The sequence below is a fragment of the Aethalodelphis obliquidens genome, unplaced genomic scaffold (assembly GCF_003676395.1).
Source record: "Aethalodelphis obliquidens isolate GAN/ISIS:26980383/991018 unplaced genomic scaffold, ASM367639v1 scaffold40, whole genome shotgun sequence".
Classification (NCBI taxonomy): Eukaryota; Metazoa; Chordata; class Mammalia; order Artiodactyla; family Delphinidae; genus Aethalodelphis; species Aethalodelphis obliquidens.
This window is the reverse complement of record NW_020837984.1, coordinates 7,098,692-7,111,530: the sequence shown is the minus strand read 5'-3', so window position 1 is coordinate 7,111,530 and position 12,839 is coordinate 7,098,692. Positions and strand designations below refer to the sequence as shown.

Here is a 12,839-nt window from a genome sequence, read left to right as displayed (position 1 = left end):
TACTTTTCGTTGCCGTGCATGGGCTTCTCATCGCGGTGGCTTCTCTTGTTGCAGAGCATGGGCTCTAGGCATGCGGGCTCAGTAGTTGTGGCTCGTGAGTTCTAGAGCCACAGGCTCAGTAGTTGTGGTGCACGGGCTTAGTTGCTTGGCGGCATGTAGGATCTTCCCAGACCACGGCTTGAACCCATGTCCCCTGCATTGGCAGGCAGATTCTTAACCACTGAGCCACCAGAGAAGCCCATAAATGAAATTTTGATATGTACAGTTTTAGGTAGTAATTTGTAGGCTTCATTAGAATATCAAAGGATGTAGAGACTCTCTGCCTTTATATCATGCTGTTCCAGAATATAGTGATTAAGAGTAGTATGGCCTTGGAGCCAGATAGATGTGGCTTCCAGTCCTGCTTCATCACTTGTGTACTAGGTGATTATGACAAATTAGTTAACTTCTGTAAGCTCTTACCTCCTCATTTGTGAAATGAGTAATAATAAAGCTACTACTATCTTCATGAGGTTGTGAAGAAACAAAATATTTAACATGGTGTCTGACAAAAGAACTTAATAAATACCTATTTTAATTAAAATTGTTGAAACATTTTAGAAAATGAAATATATATTGAAGGGTACATAAGCTAAGGCATGAAAAGTCAAATTGGAAAATAGTGTGTAATATTTATAATTCTATTCACATGTTAGTAAGTATTAACAGTTTTTAGCTGATAGTAAAAAGTACCAAAAAGTAGAATGTTACACTCTTTAATTGTTCATGCTGATAGAAGAGAGAAATGACAATAAAATATACAGTTGGATCACAGTGCTTTACAGTAAAAATTTTTTGCATGTTTCCCTGCTCTGCCCTCCCCCCATCCTGTTTCTCTCTAGGGCATCAAAAAATATTGTCCAGATTAAGACTGTGGTTCTTGTAGGGGATAAAAAGCTACTAATAAAGCACAGTTAATTTACAAAAGAAATTCTTAACTTGGTGGCCCATGACCATGGAAGGTCCATAAATGTACCTTAGTGCACGAATGGATCGGATCCATGACATCTCATACAAAATGTTCTCTGTAGATTTTCTGGGAGAAAAGTGTTAACTTTCAAAAGATTATCAATAATCAAGAATCATTTTTTCTAATATGTTGGTTGACCAGAATATAGCTGAAGGAGAATGTTCACTTAAAAAAACAATATGTTAAGAATTTAATATTTATAGAAATTTCAAAGGCTTTAATATTTTATAATTTTCCTTCTATTTAAATGATATACTCATTGTGAAAGTCTTTTAGAAAATACAGAAAATCAAAATTAAAAAAAAAAAATGCCATCACCCAGAGTAACAACTGGTAACTTTCTTTTGGTATAACCTTGGTATGAGATTGGGAACAGTACAGTTTAAAATTTTACAAAAATGTGATTATAAAACTTGTATGCTTTATAATCTGATTTTTTTCATGTGAACTATGATCAGTCTCTGTGTCATCAAATATTATGTCATCATTTTTATTAATAATTGCTGCATCACAGTAATATAGCTGCCACTTCTTTGTTTTGTTCGTAAGATTCAGGGAGTTAGTTATGTATATTACTTTAACAGATTATCATTATTTTATTTTATTAATATTGGAATGGAAAATTGGAATGAAATGGGAGGAAAATGAATCCAGAGAATGGGGAGAGAATATTAGGAGAATAAATGAAAGAATATAAATTTGCAAAAGAGCATACATGGCTCTGAAAGGAATGTCGTGCATGATGAAGGCATTGATACCACACAGCAAAATTCTTCTTGTTGGAATTGTTGCTGGTTTTTGTTTGACTTGTTTAAAGCCTGTTACAAAACAGGCTTATGTTTTATATCTTGCAGATGCCTCAGTAGGCATTCAAGGTTCCTCGTTGTCTTCTACCTGTCTACTTTTTACCTTTATTTCAGGATTTCTCCCCTGAAATAATTCTGGGTGCTAGCTAGGCGGAGGTTCTGTCAGATCTTTCTATTTTCAGGCTAAAAATTTCACCTTTCACACCTGTCATTTGTACTTAAAGTTTGAGGCTGTTGCTTATTTTTATTGTTTTATTAAACTTTTATTTTTTATAACAGTTTAGACACTATTGCTTTTGAACAGGTTAATGTATGTTCTCCACTCTTTAAGGGTCTACTTTATATTTTGGAATTAAGAAATTTGACCAGTGGGATATTGATATTGACCACTATTAAAGTAGTGTTTTTCAGAAATTAGCTCATAAATAAAAAAACTTTCGCTATGGTTGGATACTGTAGATGAACAGTCCTTTCATGTGTTCAGCAGTACCAGACCAGGAAAATGTTAGATCCATTCGAAGATTTGTTAGATGGAATTATGGAATCCAGGTTAAAATAATTTAATTTTGACATGTAGCTTCCTCGTGAATGTTAGTATTTTTATTAATTGAAGCTACATATTTTGTTAGTCATTTAGAAATTTTTATCATTGTGTGTTCTTAAATGTAAGCGTATTCCACTCAGATAGGCAGTATATAACTCTGCTTAGGTAGTAAAGTTTTATCAGGTGGGTAATAACGGGAAGGACTGAGAAGAAAATAGGATAAGCTCAGATAGTGAAAGGTAATGTATGATATTGGTGTACAAATACAGTATGTACAGAGTTTAAAAAATAAAATGGTAGGGAAAGGCCTATAATATAAAAGTCCATTGTCCCCTATCTCCTCAGCCCCATTTCTGTTTTCAACTTTTTGAGATGTTGGTTTTGATACTAACTTTTATGTTCTGAAATAATATTATATTGCTGTTGCTTTATCTGTCAATTTTAGGTATAATCTGTGAACTTCCTTTTCTGATATATAAAGATTTCACCCATTTACCCTTCCCCGTCCTCTCAATATAGTTACATCAGTTCTTGAGGTAGTTCTAAAAACAAAAATAATGCTCAGTTATTAGCCAAAAAAGATTCTGTGGTTCATTTTATATTTTACAAGATATAAATTGTTGTTTTTCTTTTGTTTTCATTCTTTGTTTCATAGAGTTTAGTGTCTTGTTCTTCATTTGATTAATTTTCTAGGTGTGGATCACTAATTTTTCCCAAACTCTCCAGCCCTTCTTAGTACTAGTTTTTACATTTTTATACATCATTAGGTGATCTGTTATTTTCTTACCTTCCCTCCATCTCCTTTGGCTTTTATCTTCCTACTCCAATCTGTATTGATTTCTCAGTAGGGTTACTGAAACAGCTATATTCTCTTCAGATCATCCTTGAAATTCTTTTGCTTTTCTATTATATTGGATATCCAGTTCACTGGATTCTATGCCATCTTTATTGGTTTACTTCTTTGTTTTGTTAGGATGATATCTTTTCTGAGAAAAGGTACATGGGAGACAAATGGTTTTTAGACCTTTCCGGCCTAAAAGAATGTCTCTTCTACCCTTACTTTTGTTGATAACTTTTGTTGGATACAGAATTGTAGATAGAAAATTATTTTCTCTCAGAATTTTGAAAGTGTTATTCCATTGTATTTTATCTTCCAATATTACTTAGGAGAAAGTATGAGCTGTTTTTATTCCTGAGCTTTTTCTTGTCACTCTTTTCACTCTCTCCGAGAGCTTTTAGGATCTTTATCCCTCCTTGGCTTCAGAAATTTCATGATGGTATGTGTTTCTTTCTTTTTTCAGATTCTTTTCCCATATAGGTTGTTACAGAATATTGAGTAGAGTTCCCTGTGCTATACAGTAGGTCCTCGTTGATTTTTTTTTTTTTAAGATTTTATTTATTTATTTATTTGGCTGTGTTGGGTCTTAGTTGCAGCATGCGGGATCTTTTGTTGCGGTGCATGGGCTTCTCTAGCTGTGGCTCGCAGGCTCAGTAGCTGCGGTGCATGGGCTTAGTTGCCCTGAGGCATGTGGGATCTCAGTTCCCTGACCAGGGATCAAACCCACGTCCCCTACATTGGAAGATGGATTCTTAACCACTGGACCACTAGGGAAGTCCCTATCTATTTTATATATAGTTGTATATATATGTTAATCCCAAACTCCTAATTTATCCCTCCCCCCACCTTTCCCCTTTGGTAACCATAAATTTGTTTTCGAAGTCTGTGAATCTTTTGTAAATAAGTTCATTTGTATCATTTTTTTAGATTCCACATATAAGTGATTATCATATGATATTAGTCTTTTTCTTACTTACTTCACTCAGTATGATAATCTCTAGATCCATACCTGACTGCACTTTTATAGTAAATTTGACTAGCTCTTTGGCTTTCCTAATCCAAAATCTGACCTCAAGGTTGTTGTTTTTTTTTTTTTTGCGGTACGCGGGCCTCTCACTGTTGTGGCCTCTCCCGTTGTGGAGCACAGGCTCTGGACGCACAGGCTCAGCGGCCATGGCTCACGGGCCCAGCCGCTCCGCGGCATGTGGGATCTTCCCGGACCGGGTCACGAACTCGTGTCCCCTTCATCGGCAGGCGGACTCTCAACCACTGCACCACCAGGGAGGCCCCTCAAGGTTGTTTTTTGAGGGGAAACTCAGATTTCATTTTCACTAAAGATAGTCAGATGTATGATCCTTCACTTTGAACTTGGTTTTTCCTAAACTTAAAGGAAGAAGCTACTCATCAGAAAAATGTTGAGTAATGTGTTTATTTTTCTTTTTGTAGAAATTGCGATATTACAGAATTTAAAACTGGAGGAGGCCTTAGAGATAAAATCCCTTTCATTTTGCCATGGAGAAAATAGTCCTGATGTATCATTTATGCATTTCTGTGTAACAAGGTACTCCAAAAGTAGTGTTTAAAACAACAGTAAACGTTTGTTATCCTCAGAGATATGTTTATTATCTCAATTACAAACATTTATCATCAGTTATTTCATGGGTAGGAGTTTGGGAGTGGTTTAGTTGGTTGGTTCTGGCTTGGATTTCTTATAAGGTCGTAGTCAAGATTTGGCCAGGTTATGGTCATCTTTGGATGACCTTACGTGGGACTGGAGGATCTATTTCCAAGTTGACTCACTTCCATGTTTGGCAAGTTGGTGCTGGTTGTTAGTGGGAGGACTCAGTTTTTTCTCATGTGGCCCTTACCATGGCCTCCTTGAGTGTTTTTCATGATAGCTGGCTTCCCCCAGAGTGAGTGATCCAAAAGAGAACAAGGCAGAAGTGGTAATGTCTTTTATAACCTAGTCTCAGATGTCATACACTGTCATTTCTGCCACATTCCATTCATTGGAAGCCAGTCATTAAGTCCAGTCCACATTCAAGGGGAGGAAAATTGGGCTTCACCTTTTAAAGGGAAGAGTAGTATTAAAGAATTTGTGGCCATACTTCAAATTTGCCACACCTGGAGAAATGAAGTTATTCTTACATGGTCATACAGGAAGTTGGTGATCTATTTGGTACAATAAGAGTTTTGATTTGTTTCGATAATATAACTAGGTGCAAATTTTAAGTGATAGTTGCTTAACTGTCATCTGTTATTGGATACATTGTAACCTGGTACTGTGTATTATTTACTTATTGATTCACCAGACCCCTTTGATTATCCACAATATGCCAGGCATTGTGCTACTAACTGAACATGTCTAAGAGAACTAGATTTGTATGTAGTAATTACTGACTCTTATTTTTATTTATTTTTGTTTTTTTACTGGAGCTGAAGTGCGAGAGAGAGAGAGAGAGAGTGTGAGCGTGTGTGTGTGTATATATGTTGTGTGTGTGTTCTTTAAACACTTTTGATCTGTCAGATAGGATAGGAATGTCCCTCCTAAGTAGCCTTCAAGCAAATTATTATATCAGCAGCATTATTATTATCAGCAGCTCCGTGTGGTATGGCATGCGGGATCTTAGTTCCCCAACCAGGGATCGAACCCGTGCCCCCTGCAGTGGAAGTGTGGAGTCTTAACCACTGGACTGCCAGGGAAGTCCCAAGCAAATTATTTTTAAATGTAACTTTTTTATTAGTTGACAACAAAATCCCTTATGTAAAATAATGAGCTGGGTTTACTAATAAGGTATTTTATTATAGCCAGTTTCCTGATATTTGTTAAACATGCATTGAGTAGTTAGTACTTAGAGAAGCAAAGATATAGCCATAATTCTTGTTCTTTGTCTAGAGGGACAGATAAATACATACATAAAACTGAAGATGATAGCTGTCGACCTAACATGGTGACTTTTTACCAGTACCAGTTTTTGGTGTGATGCTGTCTTTTTAAGTTATTGTAGTGCTAACTCTACCAGGAAGGAGGAAATTAAATTATTCAAAAGATATTTTAGTATTTGTTTTTTTATATTACTTTTTAGAAAGATATAATTGTTGCCTCTCTAGGAAGCATTGATTTATTGAAAACTTTTTTTTCTCTTATAGGCAATGTCTATGCTGCTTCAAAGAATATAAGCATTTGGAGATTTTTAACCAAGTAGTGTGTGCACTTATTAACTTAGTGATTGCCCAAGTTCAAGTGCTCCGGGACCAGCTTTGTAAACATTGTACTACTATTAACATAGATTCCACGTGGCAAGATGAGAGTAATCAAGCGGAAGAACCACTGAATATAGAAAGAGAGTGTAATGAAGGAAGTACAGAAAGACAAAAATCAATAGAAAAAAAATCAAACTCTACAAGAATTTGTATTTTGACTGAGGAGGAATCTTCAAAGAGCTCTGATCCTTTTAGTTTATGGAGTACAGATGAGAAGGAAAAACTGTTACTATGTGTGGCAAAAATTTTTCAAATTCAGTTTCCCTTATATACTGCTTACAAACATAATACTCATCCTACTATAGAGGTATGTAAAAATAGGTATTGTGAATTTTAAGTAATACCAAGTCATGGTTATGTTGGTAATTTCTCACTTATGAATAAATATGAAGATAGTCATTATTGATGGAAAAAATTATAAAAATCACTGTTGTTATAAGAATTACTTCAGATTTCTTCAGACCATTTCTGTAGCAACTTGTGTTGAACATTTGCTCAGCATAGTTCTATTAAGGAAAGATTTATAAATTGAGCTCATAAAATTAAACTGTCAGTGATAGACATTTTGCTGATGTAGATCTGTGCTGTATTTACTGTGACTCTTTCAAAAAGTAATAACTGAGGAAAAAGAAGCACATAGAGTTTTGAATTTCATTCTTAGAAACATAGGTTAACAGAATTTGGAATTCCTTTTGTAAAGAAAAAATGCTTAACAAATTATATGTAATTACTAGTTTTAAATAATAGTATTTTCTTTTGTATGTCAAGATGCTTTATTATTTCACTAGTGATATTTTTCCGCTCCCTCACTCCCTCCCTCCCCCCCCACCTCCCTCTTTTCCTCCTTCCCTCCTCCACTAGTGATATTTATACAAGCCTTTCCAGGAGATCAGTAACCCATCTTAGGTATTTACATAATGGCATTATTTCTACAGATAGCAGAAATTGAAACAGTTATGTGATAATGTATTATAATAATGGCTTAAAACAACAGTGATTAATTATTTCTCATGATTCTGTGTATTGCTTGGGCAATTTCTTTGCTGGTTTTGTATGGCCTTACTTAGGCACTTGCATTTATTTTGGGAGTTGGATGGGTTTGAAAGTCCAAGATGGTCTCATTCACACATCTGATAGTGCTGGCTGCTCTTTAGGGCTCCTTGGATTTTTCTCTACATGGCCTCTCTACTAGGGTAGACTATCTTCCTTACATTGTAGTCTTAGCATTGATCCAGGAAGGCAAAACTGGAAAGCTGTAAGGCCTCTTATAAAGGTCCAGCCTTTGAAACTACACAGTATCAACTTTACCACATCCCTGTTGGTTGAAGCAATTCACAAGGGCAGCTCAGATCAAAGGGGTGTGAAGTAGACTCCATCTCTGGATAGGAGGAGAGGTAAAGTTTCATTTTAAACTTTTAAGTACATTCTGTTTTTCGTGCATCCAGGAATGGGTAGAGTTGTGGCCATTAACAAATCTACCACATGCTTTTTGTTTTTTTAAGGCTGTCTATTTTCTCCAGCTTATTTTTTCTATAACCTCCATTCTGACTTCTCTAAACTTCCTTCTTCATCTGGAAAAAAAGTTGTCCTTTACTGGAAATATTTTCACATTGAATTGAGACTATTTAAAAACATAGCCCAGGAGGTGGGTGTTTTCCCTATTGGAATTCTCCATAAGAATATTTTAAATCAGACTGTGCTCTGTCTTCTAGAATTTTTAGCCTATTATCTTCCCATGTAGAAACCTTTTAATAAATCTCTTATATGACATCAGATATTTATTAATCATTCTAAAAAATGTCATCTTGGAATCCTTTTTCAACAAAAAGGGGATCCATTTGTGCAAAGCTGTAAAATTTAATCTTAAGAACACCACACAAATAGTGTTTTTAATGCCTTAAATTGGTAATTGAAAGATGCTAAAAATAGTTTGGTTAGGGATGTAGATATGTAAAATTCATGCAGAGTGTCTTAGAAGTATTTTTTCTCCAGTTAAAAATCTGTTGGTAGAGTTACAGCAATACTAAATCTGCCATTTTGCTCTCAAAATCAATTTCCTCATCAGTTTTTTAAAAATGATTTTCAAATATGATAATCTTCAAATGTAGGCATAGTCACACTCCCCTGTACTTCTCCTTGTGGAATAAAATGCCCCATTATTACTCTTCTTTAGGATCATTCCATGTGACTACTTGGTTGAAAGCAGTGGCTTCATAACTTTAGGTAAAATTCTAATAAAAACCACTCTTGGATATAATAAAGTAGGAGTCTCCTTATACAGAATTCTGTATTCTTATACAGAATTCTAATCTCCTTATACAGAATTTATATGTGCTTCTTTAATATTCTGTTCATAAGAGCTGTTTCCCAAGTTTCTAATATCTTAGTAATGAGATGTTATAAATACTCTAAAATTTCTAGTTTCTGTCCTTTGGCCATGTTATTAAATATGTTAAGGGCCAGCTGTTTCAAAGGGTCTCCGATCAAAACCTTGATGTAGGGCTTCCCTGGTGGCGCAGTGGTTGGGGGTCCGCCTGCCGATGCAGGGGACACGGGTTCGTGCCCCGGTTTGGGAGGATCCCACGTGCCGCGGAGCGACTGGGCCTGTGAGCCATGGCCGCTGAGCCTGCGCATCTGGAGCCTGTGCTCTGCAGCGGGAGAGGCCACAGCAGTGAGAGGCCCGTGTACCGCAAAAAAAACCCCCCAAAACAAAAAAAATCCTTGGTGTAGCATACATATATATTATAAAATTATGTGTATGTGTCTATATACATACACATAGATATCTTAAGAAAACTAATATTTATTATGCAGTGCTATAGAGTTTACTATAGAGATGTTTAATTCCACCTTTTTATAAGGAGGTAGTCCATCCAGTCTTCCCTTCATACTGTTATATGCATCCTTTCCTGATAAGACCTTTTACTTTTGGTTTTATTTATTTTTTTTAAGAGGCACAAATTGACCAAGACTCTAGGAGAAGATTCAGTACTCCTGTGTTAGTGTTTTGACACCTGTGACTTTAGAAACTTAGTCAGTATCCTTATTTCATGTAAGAGGAAACTGACTTACAAAGGTTAAAAGTTTTGATCACATTTGCATAGCATATTGCTCAGAGAGTTCTAGAATTCAGGTCTTAATTCTACTGCATTGTTTCTCAAATGTTTCAGACTAATCACTAACTATTGTAATCCATTGCCAATAGTGAATTAAGATGGGAACTTGAAGCCTCTCCTCCTCCCTTCCTCCCTCCATCCTTCTTTCCCTCCTGTTGAAGTTGAAAATATTTTTAAAGATGTAGTAATTTAAAATACATAATATTAATTCACATTAAAAGTTTTGTGGAGGCCAGTGGCATTCTTTTCCTAATCCTGAATAATATAGGTAATTCTATCAAATGAGGTATTGCTCTAGTGTTAAGTATTTTTCTTAGAGCGAGATGAGTATAAAAATTGTAGAGAGAAGAGAGATCTTTGCCCTTCTGTTAAAGGTAGGTATAATATGCTCTGGCAGATTAAATACATATATTGTTGTTTTATTGTCCAAGTTTCTGAATCTAGGCTGTTTTTTTTTCTTGCCACTTTCTACTGACTTTTAATTCGCCCTTTTTAAAGAAAATTAAATGTTTTAAATTTACTCTTTTAAAGTATACACTTTAATAAGTAACCATCACTACTATCTAATTCCAACATCAATGACTTTTTTATGCAAATATTTTATTCCTAATCTTCTAGCCTTCAATTCTTTGTGGTTAGATCATAGAGCAGCATTTGCTTAATTAAATATAGAATTACTTTCTAGTTACTCCTTTATTTCTCTTTGTTTTAGAGTATCTTTTAAAGTAGTAGGCATATTCCTCTGTTTAATTCTAGAAAGAGAGTGGCATCATCTTATGTAATAAATGTGAGGTTTTGGGGAAAAAAACAAAAACTTAAAAAATTCTTGATAGGTTTCTTAACACCTTTTCAGGGATCCTCTATAATGAGAGCTTTTGAGAGAAGGTTCAGCTTTTATCAAGACTTCCTAGTGTTGCTCCTAGTATTGTTACCAACAGATCTATGTTCACTTCTTTGCATACTACTTAAAATGAGATTATAATAACACCTTAGGGTAGTGGCTTCATGTATCCAGAGTAGAAATATGAAATGGTAAAACAGATCTTCTGAGTAGCTAAAATAGATACAACCAAGTCCATGAGTAACATTTTGCACATCAGAATAGAATTCTGTTAGGAGAATTTCTAGCTGTGTTCATGTTAGGCAGTAGAAATCTTGACTCCAATTTGATATTTCAGCATGGTTCATCTGGTCCATGAATCGTATTTAGTAATACCACAGGAGTTCTTATATTCTGGATTTTTTGAAGACAAAAGGTTTGCTAAGAATAACTTAAAACTTTAACTGTGGCCCTGGTAGTAGAGGCTTGAGAATACATTTAAGGAGGTTTATTACACTTAATTTGACAAGTGTTTTGACCTCTCTTAGGACAGTTTTTGATTATTCTGAAATGTTCTGAGAGTTTTATGTATGCTCTCAATCAGTTGTTTTCAAACTTTATTTCAGCAGTCAAACTTTATGTAAAACAGGTAACAGCAAAGAATGAATGGGTTCCTTTGGCAGCTAACTTTTCAGCTGAAAGTATCTAACCTTCTGATTATAAAAGTAACACTTTCAATATGACTAAAAAAGCATAGACTATACAAAATATAGAGTTTAAAATAAAAGGCCTTGAATCTCTCCTTTTTCTCCATTCTCTCGTCAAAAAAAATTGTTATGAAATTAGTTCAGATATTTTCAGACATTTAAAAATTTATGAAAATTAGATCATGTTCATAAATTCTATTTTTAACAAATACAGGATATTATCTTTATATGCCTGTGCATGTGGAATTCACCTTATTTATTTTTTGATTCACCTTATTTTTAACAGCATTTTAAAGGTATACTTTACATACCATAAAAATCACTTGCTTAAAGTATATATTATTTTCATAAATTTATAGAGCCGTGCAAGCATTACCACATTTCAATTTGAGAACATTTTCATCATCCCAAAAAGATAATCCCTCATGCCATTTCACCGTATTTTTGAAGGCTGCGTAAGACCCTAGATGGTTATGTCACCATTTTATTTAGCCAGCCTATTGATGGATATTGAAGTTGTTTCTAATTTTGAAATGTTATAAATAGTTTCAGTGAGCATCATTATACATACATTTTCCAGCACTACTTTTACTAGTTGTTTAGGATAAATAACCAGAAGTTGATTTGCTGGGTCAAAGGGAAGGTACATTTTAAATGTTGATAGGTAACTGCCAAATTATCCTCCAGCAAGGTCATACCAGCTTATATTCACACCAACAGTGGATGAGTATGCTTTTAGGTAGTTTAAATCTTACGTATGGAAAGCACGTTGTGGAACTTTTGAGTATACCTCTAGAGATTTCCCGAGTACAGTTTCAAAACCACTTAACTAAGTTTAAAATGTGTTCAAAAATTACCCCAATTATTTAAGGAAAGGTTTTTGTTTAAGAAGGCAAAATAATGTGTAGCATATAGTATAGAAAGATTTCTTTGGAGAAGAGTTAAAGTATACTTTAGAACTGAATCATATTAGCTTCAGTTAGGAATACTGCTGTTGATGATGAGAAGCAATTGTACAATCGGTGAGTTTTTATAAAATCAATCTTTAAAAAATCGTAGTTTTTAAAGATTGTCATGTAGTAGTGTGATGTAATTGTATTTACCTTTTTTTCTTTTTTTTTTTTAAATCAGGATATATCAACCCAAGAAAGCAACATATTAGGGGCATTCTGTGATATGAATGTAAGTGTTTATCTTTTTTCATTCTTAGGTTTATGGAAAATTTTACTTTTTCATGTAAGTCTTTTTGAGTTTATGCCTGACCAGTATCTTTCCAGTACTGGTAATAAAATAAAAATTGTTCCTGATAAGTTTTAAAATAATAGATTTTCTTTTTTCTTCAGGATGTAGAAGTACCATTGCATTTGCTTCGTTATGTATGTTTGTTTTGTGGGAAAAATGGCCTTTCTCTCATGAAGGACTGCTTTGAATATGGAACTCCTGAAACTTTGCCATTTCTTATAGCACATGCATTTATTACAGTTGTATCTAATGTAAGTATTGTTTGGAATTGGTTTTAATCTTGAGATCAAAGTCTAGTATTTTAATAACATGAATTTTTATGTTCAGAAAAGCCAGATTATGAGTGATTTACATGTACAATCTTGTTTTTCTTTTCTTCTGGATTATACTTTGAAAAAATCGAGTACAGAAATCTTTTTTAAAATGTCTTTGTTATAATAAATTGGAATTTGTATCAGCGGTTAGGACTTGGTGCTTTCACTGCTGTGGCCCG

The 12,839-nt window shown here is 34.4% G+C and overlaps 1 protein-coding gene across 7 annotated transcripts in view; it reads left to right on the top strand.

Moving 5' to 3' along the window:
• USP34 (ubiquitin specific peptidase 34) overlaps positions 1-12,839 on the top strand; it is a 231,649-nt gene that overhangs the window by 39,135 nt on the left and 179,675 nt on the right. For 5 of the 7 annotated variants that reach the window (XM_027131781.1, XM_027131778.1, XM_027131780.1 and 2 more), the window contains exons 3-5: positions 6,348-6,768; positions 12,236-12,286; positions 12,448-12,597. In XM_027131781.1, the coding sequence (XP_026987582.1) occupies positions 6,348-6,768; positions 12,236-12,286; positions 12,448-12,597 (622 nt within the window). The remainder of the gene's footprint in view (positions 1-6,347; positions 6,769-12,235; positions 12,287-12,447; positions 12,598-12,839) is intronic. The other 2 variants (XM_027131782.1, XM_027131783.1) reach the window with 2 other exon arrangements.